The 26,454-nt window shown below is 36.5% G+C and overlaps 1 protein-coding gene across 2 annotated transcripts in view; it reads right to left on the bottom strand.

Annotated features, from left to right (window-relative positions):
- Nucleotides 1-26,454, bottom strand: part of CASK (calcium/calmodulin dependent serine protein kinase) — a 217,267-nt gene that overhangs the window by 74,210 nt on the left and 116,603 nt on the right. For both annotated transcript variants that reach the window (XM_065637084.1, XM_065637073.1), the window contains exons 7-10: nt 15,114-15,289; nt 12,850-12,972; nt 10,365-10,448; nt 8,656-8,755 (exon numbers count right to left, since the gene is read on the bottom strand). In XM_065637084.1, coding sequence (XP_065493156.1) covers nt 8,656-8,755; nt 10,365-10,448; nt 12,850-12,972; nt 15,114-15,289 — 483 coding nt within the window. The remainder of the gene's footprint in view (nt 1-8,655; nt 8,756-10,364; nt 10,449-12,849; nt 12,973-15,113; nt 15,290-26,454) is intronic.

Consider the following 26,454-nt stretch of genomic DNA (forward strand, 5'->3'; position numbering starts at 1 on the left):
GTGGTTTTTAAATGACTAGCTAAAGCTTAGCTACTATTTGCAATTCCCCACACATCACAATTCAGTCTTTATACCAGTCAATCTACAGTCAACACAAGCTAATTTCTCCCAATTTCATCGCTTGGCTGCCTTCTTGAGTGCAGCTGCTGGAAATGAAAATAAAAAACAATCCCAGCTCTCAAAGCACAGGCATTTCAGAAGGTAGGATTTACATTGCACTTTGTTAATGAAGAGGTCTGAGGCTAGCACATACAGCAAAGACAGGAGAAAAAAAAAAACATCAGAAATTGTTAGAAAGATCAAATAGTAGAATCACTGAGTGAAGTCACTAGATACAATCTCCTAAAAAACCAAGCATGTAATCTTTGGGCATAGTTATAAAGTGCAGTTATTTTCAAAAAAAACCCCTTATAAATATTGTGAGATTTTGATAGAGCACATCTGGTGAAGTGACAATTGAGATTATTTGTACCAAGTCTGGAACGTGAGATGCAAGTTTCATGGATTTTATTTTTATTTTTCATGTATGACAAATAAAACAAAGATTCTTTGCTTCTACTTTAAGACTCCAGCAACACTTATACCTTCAAAAAACCTATTTAGCGACACCTGCATAAATCGGTGCCTCCAGTAGTTGTGCTTTGCTGGCATCTGATTACAACACCCTAAAAACACAAGGCCTAAAAATGTTTAGCATATTAGGTAATTAAGCACCACATCAAAATGCTGTGCAAATAATGGGGCGTCTTGTCAGCTGAGGTTTTCAAATCACAATTACATGCACATTTAAACTGTTCACTTCAGCCAAACGTGAAAGTCTAGGCTCAATATCAGCATAATCATAAAATACTTTGCCCACGTTATATACAAGGCCAGGTTTGCCTTAGTAGCAGTGGACAGGAGTTAAAAATGTGTAAGAAAGAACACCCCTATTTCCTCTTGGTCCTGTAAAGAAAATACTAAACATATGCTGTTTCCATTAAAGGTGAGAAAAGAGCTCTTAACAGAGATGGGACCTTTCGTCTACTTGTGCTGATGTAACTTCTTAGATTAAGAGAAAACCAACTGAGGATAGGATCAGATGTTCTTCGTCACTTTAAACCACATCTGCAAGAATCACTGGAGTTGAGATGCCTCTGACCTCACACAGTAATTTGTTGCTCTTCACTGTTCACTATATTCCAGAGCACCTATTCCTGTAAGGACAGATGACAGCCAAAGCATGTGTATATATTAGCCTATAACAGTTTAAAATAGAGCGGGAGATACGTTTCACATATATACACAACACTGTAATTAAAATGAAAGGCAAGTAAGGACTCTATCCTCCTCTAATTTGAGCTATGTAGTGTTTAATGACATCTTGCTTCCTAGACAGAAACCAAACAACCAAGTTTGGACACTCTCTAAATTTACAAATAAGCTCCTACTTGCACCCAGTTCTCTGAACGCTACTGTGAAGCAATTAAGACTACAATAATATATATATACACACACTATATATATTTTTATATATATAAAACAATCAGGAAAAGTATAGGGAGAGAACTAGAAAGACGGAGGTTTACAGAAACTATAGTAAAAGTGCGGAAAGAAGGCGATTGGTGTGATGGAAGCATATTGGGATTTACAATAAATTAAGAAGGTAAGAATACCTATGGAATATGAGGGGGGAAAGAAAGTCATGTAACAGAGAAGAAAACCAAATGAAATAGGTTCAGGAAAGAAAAGCTATGAGAAAGAGCAAAAGAGTAAAGAAAGGGGAAAAAGAAAAAGAGAAAATAAGAGATAAAGTGTTCTCAAAAACGAGCAAGAACACAAAGGAGAGTGCTATTTATGGAAATACAAAAAAAGGAGGGGGCAAGGGAGAAGAGGGGAAAGACGGAAGGACGAGGGCCCAGAAACTGATGCTTGATTTTTAACATAATTTTCGTTTTATTCTGCACGCACAGGGGCACTGTGTGTATGCATGGCTCTGGCTTTCTCCTGTTTCCATACTCGGGAGTTTACACAAAGTTTGCCAATCCTTTTCCCCAGTTCTCTCTCACTGTAAAACTAGCCACAAATATGACAAAAGGTAGTCTAGTGTGGTGGTAAAGAAATACAGAGTAAGAATGTGCTGTTTTTCAGACCAGACCTGCACCTTGCAACTAGCACACTCACATGAAACTAAACAAATAAATATTTTAACAAATGAATGGCCTTCACTATTACTTCCTTAGATATTTTCTTCCTCATTGCAAAAACATATGGAAACCCTCTTCTGACCAGTATGAGGGCAGCACATCCTATAAGTCAGTAAGCTTACTGAAGAAAGTCTCTATGCACAAACAAAAACCAAAAATCAGTGGCAGAGGATCTATATGAGGTTCCCTTTTTTCCCCTACAGTTGTATAAAAATAATACTGTTGCAAAACTTTTATACAAAAATCCACTGAGTTCTCACTCTTATGTTACTGCACAGGCGTTCCGAGACAGGGAAACAGGAGGACAAGGAATAACACCCCGCATAACCTGTAAGATCAAAAGAATGAACCAAACAGCAACTACCAAAAAATCCATGACTTTGATCAGAAATAGAGACATGGACACATGTATTGCTACCCTGACCTAAGATAGAAGAACTGTTAGCCTATGAATCTCAAAACGTTGCAGGAAAAAACCCCACTTTTTAGAGCTTGCGTTTTGAGAGGCTGCATTTGTTGGTTTTGAAACAGTTGTGGTATGTATCAAGGGGTCTAGGATTTCACACCTTCTTCTTTGTCTAGTACAGTCTGCAGGTTTTAGAAGTGTTTGCACTTTCAGTTTCTCACGAAGCGCACAGCTAACCTGCAGCAGAACCTCCTCCCTACATGTCAACAACATTCCTTCATTAAGGAGACACATATTGGATAGTTATCGAAATCAAGTGTATGCATATTCACAATGCATATGCATATATCATGTATCACATCAACACAGAATGATCAAGAAATTTCATGCAAGGGTATAGCAAAAAAATAATATATGACTAATATTACAGTATATTTTTAGTGTTAGGAGAACAAACCCCATTAGTCCATGAAAACATTAATTTTGGAACTAAAATGCAAACCCAAACCATTTTATCCTGTCTTAATTTAACGAAAATTAAATTTTATTTCAGTTGTGTTGCGAATATTAGAAACCAAAAACCCAGGTAATTTTAATACTGCCCCTAAATTAGAATCTTCGGATTTCACTGGAAATCACATTAGCTCTGGTTAATTATATTTTTAAAATTATAGACAGATTTAGTCAAAACCATACAGGCTATTTTTCTGGGACAGGCAGTATTAAAACTGAAAAGAGCAAAGAGAAGGGAAGAATGCTGATTTTTAAACATGCAAGGACACACACCATGGCTGAATGATATGCCTTAAAGGAAAACAAAGGGATACCTACTTTCTGCTGCTAGAAGTCCTAGTAGGAAGGCAGCATTTGGACAAACAACAAACAGTATGAAGATTTCAGAACAAGCGATTTATAAAGCTGCAACCTAGCACACCAGTTTAGCCACAATATAGTACAAACAAACTGACAAGAACCCCCTTCCCACTCCAGTTTTTCTAATACGGTTTCTATGTGTGAAGCAAATGGGACTTGCAGACTGGGATGGGAGGAAAACAAACACTTGGCACTGGGAAGGTCACATGCATACACAGTGTTAGGTATCTATAATACCAGACCTTTTCCTACATTGGTTAAACTATTTTTAAAATCTCATGGATAAAAAAATGATTTAAAGTAAGAGTATTGTAAGAGGTGAACTGACAAACTATTTCGACATACTGCAAATGAAACATAATGTCATATTAATTAATATATTTACTAACCAGAATTTAGCAATATTGTATTGAAATATTTTTGTTTACAAAAGTTGCAGTGAGAACCATAATGAGAATCATTTAGAAATACAACCACTTTACTATTTATTTTAATTATCAGTGACTCTATATACTTAAAAGTTTCTGTATTTAAATATACCAGAAGAAAGATTAAACGGCTGAAAAATCAGAAAGTTAATAATGGTGTACTGGAAACACTCAAACTCATGATATCAAAACTGATAGTCAGTTATACCTGTAATACTAGATAAGGAATTAATAACAGTAAATTATAGGGTGAATATAATTTTTTTCCCAAGCACTCAGAGTGTTACACAAGACCCTTTGCAAATATTTATAAAAGTAAGTGGTAATTTTTGCAACGCAACAACAATATTTCTTTTTCTTCTTCATGTCAATGAGACTGAACCTTTTTAAGATATGGGCTTATATCACCCATATTTCATGGAATCTAAATCCCACCTAACCACTCACTAATTTGTGAGTTAAGCTAGATCTATCTATGTTGGAAACTGTGTTAGAACTTGTCCGTACATCTGCTGTTGGATTTCGCTCTGAAAGCATTTTTTCCATTATTATTACTATCAAATTTGAAAATGAAGATCTCATACTGTTACAAATTTCTCATTTGATATGCCAATATAGAGTCTAACAAGATAAAAAAGAATGAAAATTTCAATTTACGTACAGCAATCCTGAGACAAAATGTCAAAATGCATTTATAAAAGTGCCATATGAAATTTGTGTCTTGCAGTTTGAGAACACAAGCTAGAAACACTGATGTAGTCTTGAAGTGCCTTCTTTCTGCACAATGCAAAAGCACTGCTTCTACATTCACCACCTTATCACCATTACCACAGAGCTCAGAAAGCACATACATGTTCAGGAAGTACTGCAACAGAGCTACCTGTTAGCCCAGGCTAAATAAGTACGTTTGGTCAGTCAGTGGGTTATAAAATATGCTGCTGTACTCTCTCTGTGGTTAAACTGAAACACAACATTATAAAATGCCTTACAGGAATCTAGAACTGTTTGCAGCAAAAAGCTACTCTGAAACTGTTAGTCACATTTCAGAATATGAGCACTACAAACCAAGCAATTCAAACAAGCATTATAGAGGGAAGTCCTTTAACTAAATGGTAAGATTTGCTTTAATCTAAAAACCAGTTATGCAGTTTTCCAGACTATGGACTATCCACTAGCTGAAGTCCAACACTGACTCAGTAGTTCTGAAAAAGTGGCTACAAAAAGGTTTCTGGAAATAAAAAGTTATAAAAAAACCTCTTCAAGTTACAGACTTTTCCAAGCGTTGGCCTAAAAACCTAAACATCCTAAATCTACTTAAAACTCCAAAGTAAACTAAATGCTCTTCCTGAATTCAGCTTCCAAGTCAAAATGTCAAACAATTCCACAGCCTTTTCTTAGGCTGCTGCTGAACAGAGGAGCTGAAGAAGCAAAAGGAGGAAAAATGAAAAGCTTTACACCGGTGAACTTCATCCTTCAGCCTGCAGCATTGTTATCAAAACACTTGAAAATTATACCTCCATGCTCTCCATCACAGGACAAATGGTCAGCATATGACAGCAGCAGAGGAAATCCTCTGTCTTGATCTAATGTGCAATCAGGTGACAGGAGCGCCAGGGAGGGCGGGGGAGAGGGGAGAGAGTTGGATGGGGAAGGGCAGCAGAGCACAAACTGCCTGTGAGTTTCTCTAGCACCTCATTGATTTCATGGTCTCTACTGGGCCAATTTTTCTCATGTGCCAGATTTAGCCTTTAGGGCTGCTGATTGCTAACTTCTGATCTATATTTGTTTCAGCATATTAAAATATCCAAATAATTCACTGCCTCAGGAAACTGACATCTTACAATGTCTTGAAGACACGCAACCTGGAAGTCAAACGTTTTACATTCTAGCCAAGACCATTTGCAAGACACTTGTCATTTGAGCTGTTTAGTGGTTTTACTGAAGGAGCTACTGAACACAGCCTATCAGCAGTAAAATAATATTTTAGTTTAATAAATATTTATCATGCTCTCTCAAAATTTAGCAAGACTGACTTCTGCCATGTTACCAACAGAATGACAGCAGGATTAAGTTAAGTCTTTCAGATGACAGTCGCTGATGAAAAAGGAAACAGATCACCCAGAACAAGGTGTGGAAACCAAGAATTATAAACACGCTCTGTACGAATGAAAGGAAGATGTGTACCAAAAAATACCTGGTTAACTTTAAATGAAGTTTACCTGGGTTTGTTCCCTTTTAATTTACTTATGCAATTTGCTAATCCTCATTGGAAAGCTCTTTAACAAGAATATCCTTTGTGATTCTGCATCTAAGAAAGTCATCTGACTTGCTGCCTATAGTGCCTTCATATTCCAGGCTATTATTCTGGTAATTTAGGAAGATGCTCAAAGGGTCCTGCAATCCCAGATTCACTGAACCCTGAAGAAAAACACCTCTAGACTAATTGGGAAAAACAGACAGAACCGAATTTTTCCATTTCTGTATTTAGAAAGACCTGGAGGAGGACAGGATGTACAATTTGCATAACCTAATAAGCATTTATGTTTCTGCATCTTTATCTCAGTAGGAGTTCCACATTTGCCCATTTCTGACAAATCATTTAATTTTAATGGTAAGCTTCATGAAATTTTATGGGAAGATTAAATAGGCAGCAACATTTAAAATATTAAATGCTCATTAGAGCTTATGATCTAGAATAACATTATGAGATGTTAGGAAGGAAACTTAACTTTAAGACAGCCAAGTTTATACTGCAATTCAACAGTTTTATGTCTAATTTCTATTTCAGTTTAGAATCATCACAAGAGCCTATCTTTACAAGCTAGAAATATTTGAAAACTTCTGAAGAGGAAAGATAATAGACTTCTGTATCTTGCAATTTCAGAAGCTGAAAGTTCCAGTATCTTTTCTTGCAACCCTCAGTGTTTATTCTGAGATATTAAATATTTTATCACCTAATGTAATCAATCATGGAAACATCATGAAAACTACCCACTTAGTATGGTTTCCTGATCACTAATCTCCCATTAGTGAGATCAACAATGTTATTTTAGAGAGTAACTCTGCTTTTCTGAGAAATCCAAGCTACTGTTTCAGCTATTTCAGAGATGAAAACAAGATAACAATGGATTCAGCACAGATATTCTGTAGAATTTACATGTGTATTGGGTTAATGCATTCTATGAGCCGAAAAAATAGAACGTGTACCTTTGCTGTATACTGATATCTGCAATTACATCATCCTATGAGGAAGACACATGCCCTGTTGACGCGAGACTGAAACTGGAAAGAGGAACTGCAGTTTTTAGATTAGGAAAGTTGCCACTGCCAATCATGTTGGTGGCCTATCTGTTTTATCAAGACGGGGGAAGTAGCTGGAAACAAAAATTAAAGCACTGCAAGTAATTCTGGGTGAAGTAAACCCAATTTATTCCTTCTTTAAAAGAATATGTGGATCCTTACTTACAAGTACATTAATTATTCAAAAGGTGGCTCCCTGAAGTTAAGCCATGAGGCTGAGATTATGCATTTGCAAAATATGATTTCAGATTCCCATTCACTTCTACAGAAATTATGAGCAGTGTTCATCTCTAAGGACAAAGCAATCTTTTAATTTAAATACTCAAAGTTGAACTCCAAAAAGTAAAATTTAAGAATTTCAACCAAAAAAACCCGCCCCCAATTCCCATATTAATGACACTGAAATAATTTACAAAAATTACTTGCTCATATTGAAAGAGCAGAAAAGGAACACATATGAAGTCAATAGGTAATTTTCTCAACTATTAAAATATTGGGAAAGAAAATTATCACACAGCAGTTCTGCACATGTCATTTAGTTCTTGAAATGTGTTCTAGTAATGCCAGTGTTTAGCTAAAATATTCTGCCAGTACTATTTAGTTGTTTAGAAAAATAAAAAAGAGCCCTATTTGCCTTAGATTTTTCTTATAAATTCATTTAACTTGATCCTAAATCCTAATTTTATATCAGCTAGACCAAGCCAGACTTTGGCATTGCAAGTGTTATGAGTAATGTTATATCAAAATTAAGATACATAACTATGACAGGGCTGTGTTAGTAGAGGGAATACCAGATTATTTAAATTCCCAAATACGGGCCGAGGACAAAAGGACTGCTTGCAGTAAGATCACTGTCCTTCCCAAGGCTTAGCTACATGCTCACAGCACAGCAAAGGTATTATCTTCCCCTTTGAACTATGTTGGGAGGTCCCTGAAATACATGTATTGTCCCTCTCTGAAGATTTGGGGGTCTGAGTTATAGTATCAGAAATACTGTCCATCCTGGTTTAAAGAGGAGATATCTTAATCGTGCTGTTCTCTAAAACAGGAGGTCAAGAAACTCTTGTACATTTTGGATTCTTTTTCTAAATAACTATAAGATAGATATGAGAACCTTGCTCCTGCTTAAGAATTCAAGACAAGATTTCAATAGTATTTTACACCCAAATAATATGAAGAGAAATGTGAGGTTACAGCACTATTTTTAATTAAACGTACATACATCAAATGAGAAAAAAAAGTCGAAATTTCTGTAGAAACTTATAACTGTGCAGAGATTTTATCTTCATTTTCTCCAGTCACTAACACCACTATGGCTCAAAATGATTTATGCTTCTATATTTAAAAGTTTACTTAATATGCAATGTTATGAAATAATGAGAAATTAATAAGTCCTTGGTACTCTAGTCAGTATAGAATTAAGACAGGTTGATTGCACTAAATATACTTTCTGTTAAAATACCTGAGGAGGTGGGGTCTTCAGAGAAGTCTGGCAGCTCTTCAGGGGGGTCACCATAGAAGGAGTTGAATTTGTGGCTTGACACAGCTGCTAGTACTGCCCCCTTGAATAAAAATAACCACAAAGTCTAAATTACACAAAGAAGGACAATGAAACATTTCCAGACACCTTGGATCACTGAGTCTCCCAAAGTCTCTCATGTGTTGTCCTTCTCAATTAAGAGTAAATAAATTCTATAGTCTTCAGCTCTGCTTCACTGTTATCAGTGACCACATCTAACAGAAGAGCCGGTCATATACTACTCTAATAAACAGTAAATAAAATCTTTGAGAGGGAATTCACGAGAACAAGTCTTTATGGGAAAGCATTTTAAAACAATAAGTGTGAGGCATAAATTCCCGTAGTACAATGTAAATAAAGTAACTAATTTATTTCTCTTTCCCTCTTACCTAGACTGGGTGGCTTATCGAGTATAAAAATTCACTCTTTAAAGCAATGCAATATGTTGTTACTTGAGAAACTCTCAGAATCTGACACTTACAGCACTAGGATATTTGACATTCATAATATAGCTATATGAAAATGTAGTAACCTTGGACTCTCAGAAGGATCGTTACATGGGAAGTTACAAAGCCAGAAGAATGGTTATCTGCTCTGACATACATATACTCATTCAAGTAAATTACAGTTTAACCACTCATATCTATACATCTTACAGTTATGGCAGTAGGCAAAATGGGCAACAAATAATTTCAGGAAACGTTCTGCAGAACGGTACTTTGGATAAATGGTAGAAAACAAATAGCATAGGTATAAAAGCTCTTGAGAGGCTAAATATAATGGTATCCCCAGAAAGAATCCCGGAAAAGATCTGAAACTGCCCCTAGAGCAGGAAAACAGGTCATATTCTAAAATAGACTAGCCGACATTTTAATGAAAGCATTACCTGGACATACAAACCACCTTAGAGAAAGTGGTGTTTATCATCAACTACAGCAACTGTTGCATCCTAAACATCAGTTGTTTTTACAGCTACATTAAACTTTTACAAAGCAGAATCTCAACATGTATATTTGATTCTGTGTTTTATTACAAATTATAAAAAACCCTCATGAATTATAATGCTGCATGTTTCTGCTAAAATTTTCTCAACCTTTCAGTGAATTTAAAAATGTTTCTGTCAAACTTCCTAAGATAGGAACTGAGGGGAAACCATTTTGTTTTGGGCTAAAATGTAAATATTCTTTTCAATATGGCTGTGAAATTATCTTATGTATCGTTAAACATAAGCGGATAAACTGAAGAATACATCTTTGCTCTTCTTGAAAAAAGACATTAAAACATCATTATGTTCCTCTTATTATAAATGTAATACAATGATAACAGAAGCCATTGTACTCTTCTTTCTTCTCCAATAATTCATATTACATGGAATTACTGAATTAATTTAAGATGACGACCTCATACACACCTTGGTTGATACCAGAGAATTTGTGCTGAAATTTAGTTTGAGAATCATGCACTAAGAAAGAAAGGACAAACACCCTTAACAAGACAACATTGCAATAAATGACTGAGAAGGCCTGATTCAACTTTACATTTTATTGTCAACTTCAGAGCATAGATTTCTCCTAGCACTTTTAAAATGAATAAAATACCACACAAAATTCAAGTTATGTAATCATATTGTTTTAACACTACATTCATTTTACCTTTAATTTTCGTCTTGCATTGAATTTTCTCAATTGTTCTACTGTTTCTGGAAGATGAATCTTGTATGCATAGCGATCTCTCTCCTTAAAATATCCCACAAAAAAAACAGAACAAAAGAAACAATAAAAACAAGCTCTTAATATTCTCTTGACATTAAGAAATTATACAAGAAATGTACCAGCTAATAAGTGTCTCAAGGAGAATGAGGATTTGTTGCAATTTAATGAAAATGTCAAGAAACTGAGAGGGATTAAAATATTTTGAAAGAATGCTTAACTTGGGCCAGGGATTTTTTTTTTTTGTAATTTTGTCTCCTATGTTGTAGTAAGACCCCACCCTTTTTTTTTTTACTGTTGTGTTGTTAGTCAGTCTATCACTAACATTAAACTTTGAAGCTGACAAGCACAAAGTAGTTCTGCTTCTTGGGATTCACAAATCCCAGTGAAGAAATGTGTCCAGGCACTCTTTCAAGGGGTGCTTGATACTTCAGGTAAACTTGGGAGGTGACATCCATGTCCAACAGAACACAAAGTGTCAGCTCGATGGCTGGTGACACCAGGTGCTATATTACAGGAAGAATTCTCCATCACAGATGCAGACCAAAAACTTGCTAATGAACATCAGACAGTGGGAGCAGAACTTGCAGCAGCTGACTGCTTTCTTCACCTGCCCCGAATGATCACAGAAACTACATATACTTATTAATTTAATGTGAATATTTATCACGTGCACCTCCTGAATCAGAGTGAAATCACTGGCAGAAGTAATTCAGTCTCTCTATGTGACTAAAGATGTCTCTGTATTGTACTGTATTTGGTAGCTATCTATAAATGGTTTAGAAGAAAATTCTGAGTAAACAGGGAAGGTCGTTTATCGTAGGCAAATATAAGAGAGGACTGACTGACAGAATGTTGGCTTAAGCTTGGGAACAAAGTTGTCTCAAACCAAGTCTTCTCTCTCCTTGCTTGTCTTTCAACAGATAACAGCAAGATCGAGAAGAGACTACAGACATCAAAAGCGCTATGCTGTATAGACAGAACTTGAACATTAGCATTGCAGAATTATCTTTTTATAAAAGCCTAATCAGCTTAGTTGCCCAAACAACAAAAATAGCAAAATTTTCTGCCGAAATAACCCTCAGCAAAACCCTTGCTTTGGCATCTCAATGTAAGCTCACAAAGTGAGGAAAAAGCAGATAAAACCAATAACAGACTCAATCACTGGACTATGATCATTTGGGATTCCCAAACATGGTGTCTTTGAAATATTTGATGCACTACATATGCCCCAGATGAACAGACAGAACTTCATCTCCTTTTGAATGCAAAGTTTTGAACCCAGTTTCCTGATATTCAGAAGAGTGCCTTAACCACTGTTATTGCTGTGACACACACACTCCTGCCCTCCTTTTATGAGCAAGAACATTCTGCAGCTTAGAATAAGAGAGTAAGAGCCAGAAACAGAGCAGGGAAGTGGAAGAACAATTCCATTCACTACTGGTGACACCATTTAATTGGAGGGAGAAGAAGAACATGTGCTTCCCAGGGTGTTTTGTGTGTGTGTGAGTGTCCGTATTTGTCTTATGTAGAACATATAAGTAGTCCAGGAACAGACACCAGAATAGCACCCTTTCCAAATAAGTGCCCTTTTAAGTTAATGTTATTATGACGCTTTCTACCCTGGGCCCACACTACAGAAAAGAAACAGAGGATAACATAGAAAAATAGTTAATTCATCAGTTTCTGCCAAAGAAAATACAATGCTCTGAACAAATACTTGCTACCTTTTAAATCTGCAACACACCCATCATTCTCCAACTCCATTATTTAACACAGCCTATTAATGGGACTGCTGAGAAGCTAGGTGTGTATTCTCCTGCTCCTGTTGTTAATCTTCAGTGTCCAGCAACTACTCTTCCACTGGCTCAAACTGTATGGTAAATTCTGCCACCACTGAAAAATAATTTGATTACCGGATGCCATGTAATTTTATGTAGTTTCAGTGGCCTTTGAGCAACACACCACTACATAGTTCCTTCACTCTGGCAGGATATTTCAGGAATGTAATGTAAGAAAGCAGCACAGTTACATAGCATAACGTACTGGGATAAACTGCATGACTTACATGCACAATAGCAAAGGGGTCTAGATAGGACTGAGCAAAGAAGAAATAGGAAACTACTCCTCTGGAGCTTGAGAGCCACAGAAAGACACATGAATACCTTCTTCAAGCTTTATTCTATGCAGCCCCACTCCCTACGCTCTGATGCTGCTGAAGATGCTGAAGTGAGTTTCCTCTTGCTGTTAAGCAAGAGTTCAAGCCTGGCAATTTTCAACATCTCAGGCTCTAATCTTATAAAGCATTTAAAGCATATTATCACACATTTTGTACAATGTCATGTCTACTTTGAAAAGTTCAAAGAAAAAACCAAATATTTTTCTCCCTTGAAGAGGAAGTTGTTATGTGAACAACTGCTTTAACTACCTTTAACCAGGGATGATTCAGTGCTTCATATACTGTTATCCTTTCTGCTGGATCCAGCATAAGCATGCGGCGTACCAGATCTTTGGCACTTTCAGAAATATGGCTCCATTGCCTAGGATTCATCTGATTACAAGCAAGAAAAATAAATTAAATTAGTAATAAGAATATAGAAAAGAACCTACCTTTTAAGTAACTGCAGAGTTTTAGCAGTTGGTTGTTACTTGTAAAAATTTTACCATAATAAATGTAAAAGGAAGTTTCTGATTTTTTTAATAACTTACAATATTGTACATTAATTGCTATTGATGTGGAATAAAAATTGAAAACAGTGAGCACTGTATCACATAAAAGCTGACATATCCTTGGTATTGTGTTATAATCACAGAATAATTTTCTACCTATGCTACATTTGGTTCAGATAAAAGTGATCCTTCATTAGAAAGAGAAAACATAATCAGGCTTTGTCTGACAGTTAACTGTGCGTATGACAAATCTAGAAATTAAATCTGCTCCTGAAATCAATATAAGGAATGGCACGAGAGTCTGTCTGTATCAACCCTCAGTTTCATGCCAGTGATGCTGAGTAAGAAGGGAGTCAGCTAATGCCTGTTGTGAACCACTCTGGCCCTGTCCCACAGCTATCACGGACAATGGCTCTTCCCAATAAATTTCTCTCAGCTTTACAACAGTGAAGTATCTTCAGCCACTCAGCTAGGAAAGCACATTGACATGTGGTCAGCAACACAAGCAATTGCAACACTTCTTAGAGCAGAACTGTATCTTTAGTAGACAACAATGTGAAGGATGATTTAGAACATATTCTCATCTTGTGCATATGCATGTTTGTGTCCAACTAGTCAAGATGATGGACACCCGAAAAAAACCATACAAAAGTAAGAAAATTCTTTCTAGGATAAAGGATTCCATCCTTAAGCTGTTTCTAGAATTTCTTTAATTTATGAAGAACTTAAGTTTTGTTTAGATGGTACACTGCTAATTTTACAAAGTACTAAATAAAAATTCAACATTGTTCATTTAAAGAGGTCAATTTTCTTTAAAATCAGTCTCTACAAAAAATGATCGCTTTAAATTGGAGCACTCAGGAACATTATCTGGCTAAGAAATGCACATTTATAGTTGTGATTTGTCATTTCTTTTTCAGCTCTAATGAAATGCAGGTAATTGCAAATTTGCAGCAAGACTGTTTTGAAATCTTCATACTATTTTCACTGAATAGACATATGACTGTGTAAACAGGAACAGAAAAGGAACTGAGAAGACATAATGTGCTGGCCATGACTTTTTTTTAAACAAAGAAAAGTTAACTTGTACGCTTCCAGAACGTTTAAGCTGCTTAAGAGACTCCATAAAGAAATCTTCCATGAAGTGAAACTGGAACATCTACTAGTCTATGCTATCCCAAAACTAGTGCCATGAAGAAATCCTGCTGCTTCTAGGAATAAAAAATTCAAAGAATGAAAAAAGGTGCTCCTGAGCAAGTGCAGTATTACTGCTGTCACATTTTAGCGGACTACGGTTAAGTTCATGTAACAAAATACTTCCTAAATCATATTACAGACTATCAGACAGTTTTGGGAGTTTCCACTCTTAATCACTAATACACAGCTCATATATGACTTTGGTTGCAAAGTAGAGCAAAACTGATCTTAGACAAATCCGCAAAAATATTGGTTGAAACTTGAAATTTGTCTCCATAATGGTTCTATGTTGTGAAATATGCATATCTTCCATGCAACGTCTGTTTGCTTTCAGCTGCAAGTGGCTCCTTTTGAATCATCAGCTGCTCTTTACTACATACTGTACTAAAATGCATAATTACATTTTTACAGTAACATGCATTTTATTTTAAATCAAGGCAATGATGACCAGCCTTTATGATGGTTCTTTGATTAAAAAAATTCAAATGATCTATAAAACTAAAGTAACACACTGTAGGTTATACTTTACAGCTAAGCCTTATGTAATCCTACTGATTTCCATGTACAACTAGGGCCTAGTAGTTGCAACCACTTGTTATTTCATCTGAGTAAGTATTTCTGTATTTTAGTTCCTAACATTGATACGAAACACAGCAGGAACAAGGCAGACTGTAGAGGAAAAAATAATCTCTCTTCCTGTGTAACACAGACAAGATTTCTATATACTTCAAATTTAAATCAGACTAAATACAAAAATAAGCTTCCAGAAATTTTACCAGTAGAGCTTATCTCACTGGAAAAGGACTCACATATACTGTCATTTACCTTGTATTTTCCTTTAATAATGCCTTCAAATAATCTTTCCTTGGTTCCATAAAAAGGCAAACAACCGCTTAGCAGGATAAAAAGGATCACACCACAACCCCAAACGTCTACAGGCTTCCCATAAGGTTCCCTTTTTACCACTTCTGGGGCCATAAAATGAGGTGTTCCTACACGTCCTAAATGGAAAGAAAACCAAAATTGAGTCAAAGTGATGCGTGTCAAACATGGAAATGAAAACTATCATTGCATTAAACTAAAGCAGTTTTAATAAGTTTTGTTCATGGGTTAAACTTTTAACACAATTCTTTTTTTCTTAAGTTTAGTATTGATTAAATACATCCAGTGAGAAAAATCAGTAGTTTCCTTTTTGCCTGATTTATACTTTTATAAATTGAGGAGTATTCTATCCTACCCTGCAGACTGTGAAACAAGATTTATATGAGCACTAAGATTCTTCAGTGAAACATGCCATATAAAAGTAAAAATATCAATTTGGACAAACTTTGAAACAGGAACTATTTATCCAGAGAGCATGTACAAAGATATTGTAGAGTTCTAGTCTACACTGCTTACTTGAAAAAGCTGCCTCTGGCAAGAGCATAGTTTGGTCTGATGCTCTGCCCAAACCTTAGCCAGTCTACAGAAACTGCCAACGAGAACACAAAATGCACAAATGTATTGTTCATTTATTTAAAGTAGGCAATATCGTACCACAGATAAAAAGATAACGCTAATTTGTTTCACGGAGTGCTTTCAATGAGTGTCACACAGTAACGGTTCTGGGAGAGTACTGATTTTGGATTGGCAGTGAATGTACACCCATGGAAACAAAACCTATATAGCACCAGCTAATCTTTTGAATGGATAAACCCATTAGAATAACTTCATTCAATTTCTGTGTAACACAAAGCCAAATAAAACTAACAAACATTTTACCTCTCCCTATAAATGTTTCCCATTGTAAAGAGGTTTGTTTCCACTGCAAAGGATTTGCAAGAATTAAGCTTTGAATGCTCAGGGTATTACTGACATTTAGAAACACTGTTGTCTTTGGACTATCTTGGTTCCACCAAGTACCAACAAAAGAAAAAAATATCCCACAACTGCAGCAAACTGTCACTGCTTGTTCTACCTTCAAGCTCCATTCAAGGCTTGCAGCACCTTTATGGTGGCTAGGAGAGTTTGCAATGCAGCCTAGAGAATCTGAGGTGTTTGCACAGCATGTATTTAATTCAGTCATGTAAAGAGACCCTTGCTAGCCAAGCCTATCCTGCACACCATCTGAATGGGAGTTGGCTAAGTCACTGCACTGGCAGCAAACACTGAGGAGACAGCAGCTTACTCAGTAAAGACCGTCCTTTTCATTCCCAGTTTATGAGGCAATCCCTCTGCCGCACAAATGTTAGGAATTTGCCTGTGACAAAGGAACATTACCTCACGGTAAAGTCAGCAACTTAAAAAGTCCTTGCAGTCTAGGCTGACATGACAGCAGAAGGGCAGTTCCTTCCCAGGCTAAAAAAAGAATAAACCAGCAAGATGCTACAAGTCCAGCTCATGTCTCATATCACTGGGGAAAGAAGAAGAATATTTACTCTGGACAGAGAAAGACAGAGATGAACATGAGGAAATATTACTAATTCTTCTTGTTGGTTATACACAATTTATAGGCTTATAAACCTCAAAGCCAAATCTTCAAGCTCACTAATATAAGGAAAAGAATTATCTCCTTAGACGCAAAGTCTCTCTCTTTTAGATGCCTTGTGACAGGGACAGGATGGAAAATGGAAAGTATATATATCCAGTATGTCTGAGTTGCTGAAGAGAACTCTGGATTTCTTTTTTTTTTTTTAATGTACCCACAAATCTCTATCTATAAGGGTTTCCTAAGTTCTTTTTTCCCCCAAGAAGCCATCATTTGAGACAGTGAATGCATGAACATTTCCAGCTCTGTATCAGACTATGCATGTACAGAAGCAGCAACACTTGCCTGTTCAAACAGTATTTGTATATTGCTTAGGCAGCTCGTGGCATTAGTGGTGTGTGCACCACAGCCTGGAAATCTTCAGTACAGAACATATCAGCAAGACCGCAGAGCAGCCTGGCTTAACCAAGTCTTGTTTATCTCAGTGGTAAACTTCCTGGCATTTGGGTATAGAGGTAATAATTTTCAATTTTGGGGCAAGTGTAACCTTTCTTACACATTGAAAAAAACATTTGTGGTAATAAAGCTCATTTAAATCTTTTTATCAATACAAATGAAAAATCACATATACTCTGAAGATTCTGCCCTCCTACCAAGCTTTCTAATTGCTCTTATAAAATCTGGGAAATCTAGAGAAAAGTGATTATTCAATGGACAGCAGAAATCACTAGAAGACGAGATATCACAAGCACAAAGTTATTTAAGAGAAACATTAAACTTCAGGGAGATACACAGTCATCTGGATGAAGTAGTTAATGAAACTAATAATCTTAAGTATCAAATGATATCTAAGTTGATTTGACATGTATTTCCAATAATTATGTGCCACTTCTCTCAGCTTGGGACCTTCAGTTGCAGAGATGAGCACAGTTAAAAAAGGACTATGTAGTGTGAGAAGTGGACATAAAGGTTTGGGTTTTGGTTTGTTTGTGGGGTGTTTTTTTTTTTTTTTTTGCCAATGCATTTAAGTCTTGGACATTTGCAGTACAGTGAAGGCAGACCTATAGAACACCTTGCTCTGAGCAAACTGTGTCCTTGCAAGCAGTTACTGATGCTACTTTTTTCTCCTATGGTGTAAAACAGCATACTCTGCAGCAGCACATGCTACGCAAGGAATATAATGCCATTACTGGGTATAGGTGTCAAGGTGCTGGCAGCGGGGGGCTGCAGGGTGGCCCCTGTGAGGAGCGGCCGGGGCTGCCCCGTGCCGGACACAGCCAGTTCCAGCGGCTCCAACCACCCACTGCAGGGCACGGCTGAGCCCCTCAGCCATGGGTGGGCACCTTGGGGAAAGCCAGTGTAAGAAAGGGCAAAATGCTGCCTGGCAGCCAGGGCTCAGGAAAACACCATGAGAAACAGCCCTGCGAGCAGCAAGGTGAGAGCAGTAGAAAGCAGGAGAGGTGCTCCAGGCACCCCAGCAGAGGTTCCCCTGGAGAGGCCATGGGGGAGCAGGTCCAGCCCTGCAGCCCCTGGGGGCCCCACACTGGGGCAGGTGGATAGTCTCTGAGGATACTGCAGCCCGTGGAGCACCCATGCAGGAGCAGGCTTGTCCTGAAGGGCTGCAGCCTGTGGGAGGATGCGTGCTGGAGAAGGAGCAAAGTGCGAGGAGGAAGGAGTGGCAGAGAGGGGCTGTTATGGATGGACCGCAGCCCCCATTCCTCATCCCCCTGCACCGCTTGGGGTTGGGGGGTAAGGGAGTCAGGGGCGAAGGAGTGAAGTTGAGCCTGAGAATGGGAGGAGGGGTGGTGGTGTTTTCAGTCTTTGTTTGCCGCTACTCAAATCTATTTGAATTCACAACAAATTAATCTGATTTTCCCCAAGTCTCTTTCATCTGTGATGGTAACTAGTAAAGCAGTTTGTATGTATTTACCTTGACCCACAAGCTTTTTCATCCGGTTTTCTCCCCCTGCTCTGTTGAGGAGGGGATGTGAATGAGCAGCTGGTAGGATTTTGGCCCTTAGCCAAGGTCAGCCCACCACACCTGGTTATGGTGGTATTAATATACAGAATACTGATTAAATGGGGAAAAATAAGATTAATCTTCCTCCAAAGATACAGCTTGTTTCTTTCATTTTTAGTTTTCAAATATCACCTTACCTAATTTAATCATGGGTTGTATAAGTAATCTAGTGTCAAGAGAGCATCAAAAGTGCATATGTTTTTTCTTCCTTCTCCCCTTCAGCAAATAATGCTTCAAATTAAAATTACTTTGCAGAAATTGATAAGCAAGAAAAAGCCTTCATTATTTATACACACTCAAATATATGCAGAGCAGAATAGTTTCTTGAAAATGAGCATTAATCAGCTTCCCTAAATTTTGCAAAGCAGGGTCTTGATGGTGGACAAGTTTCAATTTCCTTTCCCCTCCACTTCCTGACCACAGGGTGAAAAAATACAAAAACACTTATAAAACTACTGAATATCAACAAGAAACAAATCTAACTTGCAACACTACGCTTACCAAAATTGCAGACAAAACATAGTATGCAAGCATTTCTTACGCAGTAGTCATCCACTGTCAGTACTCTGTTCATTATCTACGACTTTCATCATATTATAATTTTTTTCTATACTTTTTTTTTTCCCCCTAACTGAACAAGCTTCTTGAGGTTTATTACCTACTTTCTTTGTGTAAATAGAAAAAAATATAGCCTTTTCATACTTCAAGATTCCTATTTTGCTTTATCTGGTGAACTCACATCAGAATGTGAGGCTGCATGTTTACTCAGTACTCAAGAGATCTTACAGACAAACTGACACACTTGGAAGCTACGGTTAAAAAACACCATCCTTTTCTGATCATCCCAAATTTTCTTTCCCCTCCCTTGGAAGTTAAATAACTTAGATGACAGGCAGAAGAACTGGACCTCTGTTGCCCTGGTTCAAAACCAGTATACCACAAAAATCCACTTTAATAACTGCTTGATGTTAAGCAGAAGGACTAGACTAGTTCAGTATTAGGTAACGTTCTACACAGCTATTTAAGACCCCGACAGACTGCTGCTATAAACTAGATGAAAAATGGATGCTACTTAAGAGCATGTTGAAAAATCAGTACTATTAAACCTTAATACTCACTTTTAAATTTAAAATGAGAAATCCATAAATACGACTAAAATGAGAAAGGCTAGGCTAACTTAAAATCTTGCTATTTACCACTGCTAGATTATAACTAGTGAAAATAATTACAGAATGATTTGCTTCCATAACCTTTTCAGTGCAGATTAGAAGATCCTGATACTTTAGATGGTGGTGGTGGAAATCACAGTTTCATCTTCATCAAAAAGCAAACAACCAAGAACAAACAAACTTAATTTGAGATTGAGATTGAACTGAGATTGAACTGTCCAGTTAAACAGGGTAAAAAAAAATGCATACATATGTGTATGTATGTATTAGAAACTTAAAAAGGCTAAAGTAATTTCTGAGGCCGCTATCATCCTCGTGACAACTAACCACTTCACTGGGTTCATCAAAGGAGCAAACGGTGATTTTGAGGTTATTCCAAAACCTGACCTAAGCAAGGACTGCTGAGCTGCACTTCTGAGCTGTGCTTAGCTCAGCAAAGTGGGCTAAACACATGAACTTACATAGATGGGGATTTTTCTTATGTTGCAACTACAAGAACTGTAAGGTGAATATCAGTAATAGAATAAACAAACTCTATAGACAGCAAAGTTTTCTAAAATCATGGATACTCACTGCTCGTTAGACCAAGTATCACTTCTGCTGAAAGTTATCTAATATGAAATCTGCTTTCTAAACAGGTTTGATGTAAAATTTTAAAATTGTTCTCAATAGTTCAATTGTTTTAAAATATTTTAGAAGCTTTTGAATTTGGTGGTTTGGGAGAAGCTTTGCATCTTTTGGAAGCAGTGTGAGAAAGAACAGTAAGTAGAGGCATTTTTCTCTCTTTAATAGATAACTTCTACCTTCCACAGGTCCTTTATTCTTCAGGTTATAAGAACACTCATGGATATATTCAAACGACTGCCCATGGAAAAAAAATAACTATTTTATTTAAATAAATATTGCATGCATGCATACACACACACATGATTTTTAGTTGTATCTGAATGTGAGAAGAAATCTCATGGGAGATTGGAATCAATTTTCCCTCTATGTGCTTCTGGGTTCTTCTTACCTGTTCTAGAGTAGCATTAACTGAATATCATCAATAGATGAAGACTCAGCAAGCAGTGGTGCGTATTGAATGTGATACTCCCCTCCACCCAATTCCTTGTAAATAAATGCCTACATCAAAGTGTTCGCTGACTTAGGAAGCATACAATTCCTGAATAGGTACAGACATCAGACATCTTATTTCTAGAGGGATGCTTTCTTATCAGCCAGTTTTGAGGCATGCTGGCAGTGTGGAAATTTACAGAATTGCTAATTTTGCTGGTTTTTCCTGTGGATAAACAGAGAGCTTCAGTCTTCAGGTGTTGTCAATCTGATATCATTCACAAGCACTAAAGATAAATTTTGACTTACCTTTGAAAATTTAGTTTCTATGACTCTTTCCATATTATTCCAGACAATAGGGCTATGCTTTCCACAAGAAGAAGAGTATATACAGAGACCCAATCAGATTTTGTCATCCCTAAGGCAAGGGATTGATGACCAAGATATCAGAAGGAGAGTCTTTCAACAGCAGTAGTATCTGAACGATGTATAAGGAAACAACTGGAACAAATAATTTTTAGGAAAAAAAATGTGAGGTACTAATAAACATCACCATCTGACCTCTCACAATAGTGTAATAAGAAATATGTTCACAAATTAAGGAGTTTGTAAAAGAGTGGGACGTCCAGAATAATGTGGAAGGAATTGAAGAATCACACACAACAGTTCAGATAGGTCAATACTTTACTACTTTTGATTCCTTTCCACATTACTCCAGACAATAGAGATGTTTAAAGCAGGTGTACAGAGAAGATGAATAGATTTAAAAAAAAAAAAAAAAAGGCAATGCAGCTTCAGCACATAAGATTGTCTGAAGAAAATTTATTTTAAAAGATGCATCAGCAGACAACTGGACAACCGGATACTAGTGTCCAGAAAACAAATAAAACAAAGATCACACATTAACCAGACAAATTGTAATAACTGATACAATGGCTGTTTCAGCTATAAAACTATGATGGAGGAAGTAAACCTAAATTGATTGTTAAACCCATTAGCCTCCTGTAAACACACTCAAATCGACCCAGACATGAAGTAGAATTTCTGAGAGATAGTAAGCTATGGTAGTATCTTTTAAATAAAACAAAGTCTATCAGAGGCAAAGTTTTGAAGAGGCTCACATTTTTAAGTTTTTCAAGGGAGAAAAAAAAATAGTGAAATAGTGCTCTTCTTTTTCAGAGGAAAGAAACTACCATTTGAGTGAAAGAAGAATCCTAGTGTATGACCTCAGCTTACAAACCTTTACCTCTCATTGGAAAACAAAAGAAAGATTTGCTATATCATTCAGACACTGATGATGGAAAGGAAAAATGTCTGTGCAGTATAAAAACATATTTCGAAAATATGATTTTTAAACTGGGGTTTACAAAACCACCAAGAAGATCCAGTTTGGTGAAACACTGGCACAGGTTGCTCAGAGAGGTAGATGGGGCTCTGAGCAACCTGATCTAGTTGAAGATGTCCCTGCTCATGGCAGGGGGGTTGGACTAGATGGGCTTTAAATGTCCCTTCCAATCCAAACCATTCTGTGATTCTATGATCATTTTTACATTGATGGGAACAAAACAACAATAAAGAACTTAAAAGATTCCACCCCCCTCCCCAAATTCCATAATCTTGTTTACAGGGAAATTTATGGTAATGCCTTCCTTTGCTATTTTTGTAGTAAGTCTAAAAGATTAGCTGACAAAGAACCAAGAACACCTGATATTTGGGTGCTGTACTTCTATTAAGAACATACAAGATGTTTTCCACTAAGACAACAGTGGTTTTATTAGGATACCTGAAAATACTTTAGGATTCTGAAGCAACTTTGGGGAACTAGCTAGCAATACACAAAAATCAATACTGGACTGGATTAGCATCATGGTACCTGTGACATTTTGCTGCTAAAGGTAAAAAGTAAAAAGCAGTCAACTACCCACAGATAAGACCTGACAGTTAGTGAAGAACCTCATACCATTTATGTCTATTCAGTTATCTTATTTTGCACTAGTTGAAACCAGGAGAAAATAAAGTAGATTATGTGGAGGAAATAGCACTTGTGGACTCAATGGCTTTTGTTCCTTCAGACTTTTATACTACCTACTAGCTAAAACTCCCAAGACTTAGCATCCAAGATATCTGATATATCTGATGTCACATTTATTTAAGTAAATATTGTGACAATTCACACTACATTCTGAAAGAAAAATTGTTCAAGGAAGAAGACAGAGATCATAATATGAAATTGCTCTATTAAATCACTGACTTCATAGAGGTTCCACTACTCCAGCTGCATCATAACCATACAAACATGGACTGTTTCCTGTCTACATCTTCTTCCATAAAAGAGTTCACTTAGAAAATATGATGATCTGTAACTACTGTGCACACTGTCAGAATTCCATCTTAAGGTACGTACTTCAATGCTTCAAAGGAATACATTTAGCAAAATTTTCGACTTCTGACCATAAGAACTGCATGAAGAGACATTCACAGATTGATAGCTCATGAAAACAATTTCCTGTAACTCAGAAGATGACACGTTTCTTACTCATTGCATTGCAGCTTATGGGCAAACATAGCGGAACAAAAAGTTATTTCCTTACATTTTCCCTTCTGGTCTGATGAAAAATGGGTTATGGCTATGTCCTTTTTTTGGCACTAAATAACAACCATGTGCTTAAAATCTATTCCACAGACATTTTCACTAATGACATCTAGAGTGATGTCATAGCTTGTTATCATGAGCTCCCTTGCATTTTTGTTAAACAGCCTTCTATCTGCTTGAAAGAACACTGTAGTTACAATCCCAGTAAACAACATAAGTCTGTCTTTAGACTTACATCAAAAGATCGGGACCAGTTTACTTTCAATACCTGGGACTTAGTTTATCTTTATTACCAAAATCCCCTTTCTTCCCCAAAACAATTTATGTACACTGGAAAAAAAAAAAAAGTTAAAAAAATTCTGTAGTCTCAAAGTAAGCAAACGCTGTATCCTAGAAGGCAGGCTTCAGAGACATTCAGGGAGAAAAATTCCCTTCTATTTGTGTTCTCCAAGGCTACACACAATCTGGGCTTGTCCGGCACAGATGGGCCAATGTACCAAGTAAAATGGCACAAATGCAAATGCATGAAAGCAAGAAAATTTTTTTTTAGAATATTGTTAACCCCTGAATGTTTTAGATATAACAACTCCTATTTTACGAGAAAGAGACTACTACAAAAGAGAGTGACCACCATAGATATTGAAGAGCTTTTGCAAAATGGCTGCTTTTTTATGCAAGACTAAGGAAAGAGTCCTATCAGTTGAACTTTTCTACAGTTACATTACTTTCAACGTTGACATGCTTTTCCTAAAGGAAAGTTGTCCTTTTCTGGTTCAAAGGATAAACTATTCCAAGCAACATAAAAAAAGGAAACAGCAAAGATTTCTGTTCCTGAACACCAGGGTCATCTACATAGGGATTTACACTAGTAATTGAGTATATTCTGCTATGGTATCGTGGAAATATGCATTACCTAGATACAGAAAGATTAAGAAGTATTGCATTTTCTGTAATCATAAGGCACGTGTGTTCTCAGTATTGCAAAGTTTTAAGGTGTACTGAGCACTGAAATGAGTTAGAAGCACAAGGAGTTTTAGGGTCAAGTAAGAGAACCTTAATGCCATAGTAGCTTCTATTTAATAGAAAATTTATTTTTTTAATGCATTAACTGTTAAATACAGGAATTGCCATGCTGGAAGGTAAATAATTGACTATGTCAAGCTGAATCTATGTTTTTCACTAAAAATTAGAAAAATAATGTGAAAGTGAAAAGATTGGTTATTATACTGCTCATAAACTCCTCTACAATGAGAGTTTCTATTTCATTTAGAAGACAATTGAAAAGTAAGTAGTGCCTCTAATTTATTATTATAAAACAAAACTTAACCATAGGGCATATGAATAACTTAGCTGAACAAATATGTAGATAAACAATTTTTTACAGGAAATTTATAGCCCAGTTGAGACAGTATTGTTAAATTTGATGTAACACATATGGGGTGATACTGTAAATTTGAAGAAATCCTGTCAGTGCTGTGTAGGGGACTGTCCAGTAAGAAGCATTCAGGTAAGATTCTGGAAGGGAAACAAATTGCCAGGTAACAGATGTAATTTGTGGTATAGAGACTGGAATGGAAGCTGAAAAGAAAGAGATAAGGAGTCTGTTAAGGAGAAAGCTTGAAGCAAGTAGTAGAACTGACACTTTCCACAGTATATCAGTGAAGCAGAATTACTCTGGGTATTCCTGAAAATGAGAGGAATTTGAAGCTGAAAGTAATAAGCGCTAATGAAAGGCTAGAACTGGAAAAGACAGTTGAGAGGGGAAAAAAAATATGAAGGCACACTGATACAGCAGAAGTTGAGATGGATGAGGCAAAATATACAGATATGGAGAAACAGTATTCTGATGAGGCTTAAGAATGAAGTTTCTAGAAGTACTGCAAATAGAACCAGAAAGGAATGAAAACATTTTTACATAAAAGAGGAAAGACCAGACCAGCATTGATAACTGCATGGAAGTTGAGCATATGAATGACGAGTGGGATCGCAGAATAATGAATGGTAACAGGAAAGGAAGGACATGACAGATTTTGGGAAAAACACAGGATTTTTTTTCCAAGTTGAATTTGAGGTTTCTTGTGAGACAGCTAGTAGCCTGAAAGAAAGTACGCTGTGTACCTGACTACCTCCAGAAGAGTAGCTCAAACAGAAGAAATGGATAAAATTGCTCAGTGAGAATATAAAGAAGTATGAGAGAATCATAAACAAAAGTGTAGGAACTATCACTAAAAAAAGCAGTGGCTGAAGTACAGAAAATTTGAGAAACACAGGGAAAGTAAAGAAAGGAGTGACCGTTTTATTAAGGAAACAGCAGTAGCTTAACTAAATGGGTATTTTACTTGAAAAGATGTATCTAGGTCTCTAGGTAGTAAGACACCTGGATATTTCCAGGGTATTAGCGATATCTGGAAGAAAATGGAAGCTGTTGGTATGCTTAAATTGGATTTGCTTTTTATTTTAAAGAGCATATGAAAGCCAATTTGAACAAACCTTTAAGCAATTAGATTAGAAAACCTGAGTTTTTGAAGAAGCATGGTACTGAGAGGAAGTTACTCATTTTGAAGAAAAAAAATTAAAACTAACAAAATGTTTTGTTGTGGTCTCCTACTCTGCCAATGAAAGCATCAGAAAATTGATTGGGTCTTCATCTGTGCAGGCTGATTAAAGCATAACCCTATTGTCTGGAACAATATGGAAGGCAGCTAGAGGAAATAAAATCCACAGAAAACAAAACACAGTCAAAAATATACATACATATCAAGATATTGATGTCTTATGCAATAATTACAATGAAATATTAAAACACGGAAAAGAGTCACATGTGAAAACTAGTAAGATTTTGCTATTGAACAGCATAGCAT

The sequence above is a fragment of the Caloenas nicobarica genome, chromosome 1 (assembly GCF_036013445.1).
Source record: "Caloenas nicobarica isolate bCalNic1 chromosome 1, bCalNic1.hap1, whole genome shotgun sequence".
In the NCBI taxonomy this organism is placed as follows: Eukaryota; Metazoa; Chordata; class Aves; order Columbiformes; family Columbidae; genus Caloenas; species Caloenas nicobarica.